This window comes from Pinus tabuliformis, chromosome 2_1, assembly GCF_031772625.1.
Source record: "Pinus tabuliformis cultivar Carrire ecotype Pingquan chromosome 2_1, CPIR1, whole genome shotgun sequence".
In the NCBI taxonomy this organism is placed as follows: Eukaryota; Viridiplantae; Streptophyta; class Pinopsida; order Pinales; family Pinaceae; genus Pinus; species Pinus tabuliformis.
This window is the reverse complement of record NC_142299.1, coordinates 572,845,710-572,853,666: the sequence shown is the minus strand read 5'-3', so window position 1 is coordinate 572,853,666 and position 7,957 is coordinate 572,845,710. Positions and strand designations below refer to the sequence as shown.

General features: G+C 37.6%; 1 protein-coding gene across 1 annotated transcript; it reads left to right on the top strand.

The window, feature by feature from the left end:
* Positions 1 to 1,007: 1,007 nt before the first annotated feature.
* LOC149201748 (glucan endo-1,3-beta-glucosidase-like) lies at positions 1,008 to 2,415 on the top strand. The gene is made up of 2 exons (XM_089399811.1): positions 1,008 to 1,077; positions 1,206 to 2,415. Exons 1-2 carry the CDS (start codon positions 1,059 to 1,061, stop codon positions 2,162 to 2,164), a joined length of 978 nt encoding a protein of 325 aa, XP_089255937.1. The 5' UTR covers positions 1,008 to 1,058; the 3' UTR covers positions 2,165 to 2,415.
* The last annotated feature ends 5,542 nt before the right edge of the window (positions 2,416 to 7,957 follow it).

Here is a 7,957-nt window from a genome sequence, read left to right as displayed (position 1 = left end):
CGAATAAGCTAAAAAATACACGTAACATGTGACATACATCAATGCCCTGATGAAGTGTCACGGAACCCATGCCTAACCGCAGGCCTGAATGTTCAAAGTCAACTGATCCATAAACGCAGGTTCGAATCTTCTCCTTTCAATATCATTCAATGTGCCGTGTCGTGTTATATCTCATTTCCATGCTGTTATTACTATACGCCTCGCTCTTTCGCTATCAGAGTTCCACGAAATATTTGGTATGTTATTATTAGCATGGCAGAGAGATCGGCACTGATCTGTTGGGTGTTAATTGGATTCTATTTTCTCACTACTCCTCGCATCACCAGAGATGACTTTCCTTCAACAACATATATATATTATAATATTAGATTATAGCTGTACGGCAGATCCTATTTCTACCTCCATAGCAAAGTTAATGCTATGGAGGTACCCCATCTGACAGCGGCAGACTGCGTGGTTGACGTCATGGCGACATTTCATCCTCCACCATGCATCATGGCATCCATCCGGCGCATCCATCCCTCTCCGGCTGCCGTGCTCCTGCCCCTCGACGGCGACCCTGCCCGCAGCCACTTTGGCCTCCCTCTGGTGTATTGATGAGCACACTTACCAACCTGACGATATTAATGTTATTTATATCACTGGTCTATTTGAATTCGAATTCAAATTTGAATTTAACCGCGAAAAAATACCAGTGCCTCGTCTCAGATGCCTTTTATATACCCTATTACATCGGCCTGGATGCCCTGCGTTATCTTTACGGGAACGAACGGGACCGGGCCTCGGGTCATGGGGCAGAGCTGATTTCTTGGCTGGAGAATAATGACAGCTGGAGCTGGAGCAAAAGGGGCGGAATGGATCATTTTATAGCGACCGGGCGAGCCGCTTGGGACCTGAGCAGCCTACCATGGCGAGCGGAGTTAAATGGGGAACGAGTCTCTTGGAGCTCTTGGCCATGGGTAATGTCACGACGTTGTTGGGAGAGCCAAACCTGGATCGATAAAGAGCAGGCCAGGCCGCTTCTGTTATTTGGAAGCAAATATACAGCCGGCCGAGAAATGGCATCCAGCAACAAAGGTATCAAACATATGATTTCTTTTAATTTTCATAGCTATTATCCTTACGTGTGAGCGTAATAATCATGAATGGTTTTTGAAACTCAAGGCCTGTGATAATCTAACTGAATTGCAAGAATATTATTGCAGTTGGAGTCTGTTATGGAATGGTTGCAAACAATTTGCCACTTCCAGATCAGGTGGCAAATCTGATAAGGTCTCACAACATCGGCAAAGTTAGGCTTTTCCAAGCACATCAGGAAGCGCAGGGAGCGTTACAAAACAGCGGAGGAATCGAGGTGATTGTCGGAGTTGGGAACGATGAGCTACAGAAGATCGCATACGATCAGGCTGCAGCAAACGGGTGGGTTAACGACAACATTCGCCAATTCTATCCGGCCACCAACATCAAATACATCGCAGTCGGCAACGAAGTTTTTTCAAGTGAAAATCGGCAGCATCTTCCCTATCTCGTTCCTGCCATGAGAAACATTCAAACCGCAGTCAAGAATGCCAATCTGCAGAGCTCCATAAAGGTCTCCACTACCCACGCCTCGTCTGTTCTGGGAAAATCGTATCCTCCTTCTCAGGGAGAATTCGCTGATGAATTGAAGAGTAGCATGAGCGATGTACTTAACTTTCTGGGAGAGAATGGGGCTCCTTTCATGGCTAATGTGTATCCCTACATTAGTTACAATTACAACAAGGCCCAAATCTCGTTAGACTATGCTTTGTTTAGATCCGCGGATCCGGTGGTGAATGATGGAGGTCGTCTATATAAAAGCTTGTTCGATGCGCTGGTGGATTCTCTGATTTCGGCTATGGAGAAATCGGGACATCCCGATATTCCCATCGTCATAACTGAGAGCGGGTGGCCTTCGGCGGGCAATGAGGCGGCTACTGTTGAGAATGCGCAGACTTACAACAACAATCTGATCAAACATGTGCTTTCAAATGCAGGAACGCCAAAGAGGCCTGGACAGCACATTGATACATACATTTTCGCTCTTTTCAACGAGAATTTGAAAGGCGGGGACGAGCCAGAACGACATTTTGGACTTTTCTATCCTGATCAAAACCTTGTTTACCCTGTTAACTTCTCCCCCTAAATTGATCCGATTTGTGTTTTGCATTAGAATTTCCAATATTACCCATTTTCTCACAATAAAGCGAAGGCTTGAAATCTTGGATTTCTTTCGCCAACCTCCCCCCTTAAATTGATCTGTGTTTTCCATTCGAATTTCCAATATTATCCATTCTCTCGCATTATAACGAAGGCCTGGAATCTTTGATTTCTTTCGCCTTCTACCAATGTAACGCCATGCATAGATTGGAATTGGAACCTGTGTTTTAGTGTCAATTTCGCTTCTGCCAATGTAACGCCATGCATAGATTGGAACATGTTCTGGTGTCAATTTCGCACTACGTTCACATCCTTGTGGTTCTCCATTCGAATTTCCAATATAACGAAGGCCTGGAATCTTTAATTTATTTAGCCTTCTACCATTGTAACGCAACGCATTGATTGTAACCTGTTTTCAAGTTTCAATTTTGCACTACGTTAACACATCCTTGTGGACTCTTCTTCAATATAAGAATAAGAACATTTTTTAGGGGCGAGGGAAGTGCATCTCCTGAAGAAGTAACATTTACATATATAGGCGGAAGCGAGCAGATACAGCAGCTTCGACACATCAATCACAATATACTGATATACATTCTCATCATTCGCGCAGCGCCACAAACTGGAAATCGATCGCTGGTGGGATGCCTGAAAGCCTACTGACCCAACCATTGACCGGTGCACTCGTGTGCATAAGAATAAGAACATTTCTATAATCCTGTAATCTGTATTCTAAAAATACTAACACTCAAACGAACAAAATCAATAATTCATTTTAATATCCATTCCGCATTTTACACTTTTCAAGAATTTGAATGTGGCCCCAAAATAACTCTTGACTTAAAACTAACACACCTGAACCAGAGAAATAAATTATTTAAACATCCATTTGACATTTTGCGCCTATTGAAGATTTTGTTGAACTATAATATGAAATGATACGACGCAATTTGAAATGATCTTGTTTAAACATCCATTTGACATTTTGCACCTATTAAAGATTTTGTTGAACTATAATATGAAATGATACGACGCAATTTGAAATGATCTTGTTTATAGTTTAATTAAAGATTTTGTTGAACTATAATATGAAATGATACGACGCAATTTGAAATGATCTTGTTTATAGTTTAATTAGCTGGAGGTACCACATTTTTTTTTTAATTTCAGTTTTAACGCGAGATTGACTTCTTATCATAAAATTAAAAGAATATATAAATATTATAATAAAATTTTTGATATATTTAATTTTTATTATATATAGTTTTAAATTATATTAATTATAAATATATATTTATTTTAACTTGTTAAATATTAAGAGAAATTAAATATTTCTGGATGTAAATTTTTTTAATACTTAAATATTTTATATGGTGAGTATGTTAGTTTTGAGTCATATATAAATAAAATGTTTTAACTTTAAGAATTTTTTTGGCTCTACACTAACATATTGAATTATTTTTGGGTCCTTCTTTCTCTCTCTATGTGCGTATGTGTGTATAATCATTTCAAACCTCGCTTGTTTAATTCCTGGGTTTTATGCACTCTAGGTGTGTCCCACATGATTCCCGGAATCATTATGTTCTCTTGGAAATGGGTTTAACAAACTCACATCCCCACACCAAGAACTAGCACTACCTTTCATAGTCTTAGCAATTGTCCGTAGGAATTTTCTCTACAAACTATAATTGGTTGTAGGTCCACCCTTTCATTTACCTCTTACAACCTCCTTTTCCACTCTCAATCTATTCTATTATCCATTTTATCATCAGTGCTCTCTGATCTACAATGTCCCCCATAAGAATTATTTCCAATATGCTCAACATAATTTCCACGCTCCCCTCAGGTGCAATGTCGCTGACCTCCTCATTTTGGCACCATTTCCTCTTATGCATGGTTGAACTCATACATTCTAGTTGCAGGCTAAAGCACTTGCCAAGGACATCTCTTATGACCCCAAAGTCCCCCATCTGCACTCTTTCCTGCATGAATGATTTATGCTATAACCCCCTCTCACACTTGATGTCACTAACTTTCTCCATATTATAATGTTTCATCTGGCCCAAGGTTTGATTAATTATGTTGATGTTAGGTTTTTCCATTTGCTGAGGGCATGTTTTTCCATATTATAGTAGAAGATTATCCAAACAAAGCTACTTAGGAAGAATTCAGGGCCATTTTGTATCTAGATGAGTCAAACTTCTCCCACTGCTTTGGGAGGAAAAGGGGTACCTCATGACCCATGGAGATGGATGAAGTAGAGGAGCCTAACTCCAAGAGAGCCAGGATCAGAAAGGTGGCAAGTGATGCTGATGATGAGGATGATAATAAGACAATGTCTCAAGCTCTAATACTATACAACAACTAGCTAGAAACCTCATCAAAACAAGCCTCCACTATGGAACACTTGTCTTCAACCATGTCAGGATTTGAAGCCACAAAGTTAGGCGAGGTGTTCAAGCTTGGACACATGTGAGTAGTGGAGCAATTCAAACAATTGGCCAAACAACAAAGGAAAGAAAGGAAGAGGGATATAAGAATTGTAGAAAACCAACCACTCCCTAGCAGGTGATGCTGATGATGAGGATGATAATAAGACAATGTCTCAAGCTCTAATACTATACAACAACTAGCTAGAAACCTCATCAAAGCAAGCCTTCACTATGGAACACTTGTCTTTAACCATGTCACGATCTTGAGCCACAAGGTCAGGTGAAGTGTTCAAGCTTGGACACGTGTGAGTAGTGGAGCAGTTCAAACAATTGGCCAAACAACAAAGGAAAGAAAGGAAGAGGGATATAAGAATTGTAGAAAACCAACCACTCCCTTCCATGCAAGTCAAAATTTCATTAGACTCTAGAAAGGGGATCTTCAAGTTGGTTGTATTGTAGTCCAAGGTGGAGACATCTAGATCCAAGCCAAACTGTGAAGTGCATAATTCATCCTTGCTTGCAGACAACATTCCATATACTGATATTATGGAAATGAACATGTAAGTGACCCATATGATGCATATACAAATGCATCAATCAAATGCCACAACCAAGAAACTGAAAAAATGGTACAATAAGGCTAGTGCTTAGTTGAAGTGTGATAAGATGGTTTTCAGGAGCCAAAAGATGAAATCAAAATCCTATAAGATAAAATCATACACCTAGCCATGTTCCCTAGGGATTTTAAACAATATAAGTTTGTGTTGGAGGATAAAGACAAGGAGATAACCTCAATGAAAAATAAGCTCAAGATTCTAGATGCACATCTTGTGCAAATAGATGAGTTGGTAGCAGTAGAAAAAAAGAGTCAGGATCTTAAGACTAAGCTTCATACACCATTGTGCTAAAGAATAAGGAATACAAGGACACGATTGTGTTATTGGAGGCACAGTTCCAAGGAATGAAAGAGAAAATTGATGAGACTCTTCAATGTCAATAGAACCTTGTTGTTTTAATTGAATAGGTTGAATCATTGCTGATATTGGAAGATGTCAAGAAGTTGTAATATCTACTCCCAAATCGAGAGCAAGAGTTGAAGACAAAGAAAGAAGAGCTCAAGAAAACCAAGATGGAGATGTACTGGACATACGATCACAATGAGAAAATTGAGGTTGAATTGGAAAACTTAAGGAGAAAGCACCCTAGTAAGTCCTGTTTTAAAGCTGAAAAGAGAATGATATGGGATAAGATCATGAAGGTAGTGGATAAGCATTTAGATCACTTGGAGTTAATTCAAGAGAATATAGAAGTTGTCATAATGGTCCACAAGGAAATGAATTCAATTAAGAAAGTTAGAGGTGACTTACCTACCAAGGCTAGATTGATCATAAATTTCATTAACCATATGCCCAAGGAAGAAGTGGTCAAGGCAAATATTGACAAATCAAAGTGGGTTGTGAGAGCCAACTAGATGAAGAGAAAGAAAAATTTGGTAACATTGGTAGAAAAAAAAGCAGAGATACTATCATATGAAGTATAAGGATTTAAAGAAAGATGTGAAGTATTGTACAAGAGGAAATTCCCACCATTATTTGATGGGAATGGGGATTTATATTCCAAGGAATTTCTCATGAAAAAATTCAATGACATTAAGGAAAACCAAAAAGGCTTCGGAGAGGAGGATCGTCCACTATAGGGAAAGGATATTGCAAATTTATATGAAGACTATTTTGAATTTGTATCCTTGTTAAAGAGAATCTTCAAAGAGTAAGGGAAGGTTGACTATGAAATGGTCACAACTTTGGAAGGGACAATTTTGGATGTGTAGCTGTGTGACGTCCCCTTGGGCAAAGAGTGGAGAGGTATGATGGATTTGTACAAAGTTTCCATTTAAGGGGGCTATGCATCAGTGTTACATGTGTCATCAGTAGAGGCGGGTTCAAGTTCCAGGCTTCCGCACAAACAACAAGCACGACCTCAACCATCGACACCTACATCAACACAATGAAGGACAACACCATCTGCTACCTAGCTCAGGTAGCATACAACCTAGCCAGTTACTAGGCATGGGAGAGAAGAGGACTAATCATACATTCAAGAGAGAGAAGGATAATCCATTACAACCAAATCAAGTGGGACCCACCCTACAAATGCCAATTTTTTCTGGAAACTTCTAGAGGAAGTTAGTTACAAGACAACTATCATTTTGTAAAAAATCCTAGTGGTTTTTCAATACCACTAGTGGTTTAGGTCTAGTACGTTGAGTTTTGAGAGCTTATATAATCCTCATTTTGATGTAATTAGATAGAAATTGGCTGGTGTAGGGGAAACTCTATCAATTTTTTATAAAATTTATTAGGACTTTTGAAGTTGTCTAAGGAGGAATTCTAAAGTGTGCTTTGGGTGTCAATTCTTATGCTTCATGTAATTCTAAGAACCCATCTTTGTATTTTGATTTTTGCACCATAATGATACAATTGCAAGGATTTTTCATGTCAAATTATGTTGTAAACATAGCTTAGTATGAAATTGAAATGGGATTTTTAATTAAAGGAAATCCTCAATCAATATGTTTGTCTCCTTTAATTTTGTATAATTTATCAATATTGTTGAAGAGTATCTTGGTTATTTTGATGATTTTTTACACAGGTTTTAAATGAATTTGCAAAATTCAAAATAATATGTTGTCTTGCAGTTGAATTCTTAATTGCTCAGTTTCTCATCTAATTTTAATAGGCTAAAATGAATTCTTGATTGTTCATTTGAGTTTGCCAAGATCTATTTTCCATTTTCCTCCTTTTTGTTTCTTCATGTCAAACCCAAAGAAAATGGATACTCTAACTAAAAACTAGTGGAAATCCTACCCAACAAAACTATTTTAAATTGTTGACACTTTCTGTTACCTAGATTCTTAAGAGAAATTCAAAATTTAGAAACAAAAATTGAAAAATTAATTTAGATAGAAATTTCTCATGGTCATTTGCACTTTCTTGTGAAGATTCATGGTGAATTTTAGAATGTATGAGATGTTAGTATTTTAAAATGTGCAACAAATATCAACTAAATTAACATTATTTTTCAATATATTATGACAGAAACAAAAGTATACTAACAAAGTTCAAGAATTTGATTTAGATGGTTGAAATAGTTCTTGTATTTTTTTATTTTTGTGACAAACTTTTATGAGGAAAAATAGAGTACATGAAACATAATTATGAAATGAACATAGAGAATATTAAAAAAAATTAAGGAAGAATTCACACAATCATTTAACAGGAAAATAATCATAGTAAACAAGCATTAACATCTAATTTAGTTTGCTACAATTTCTTCATCATTTTTATTTT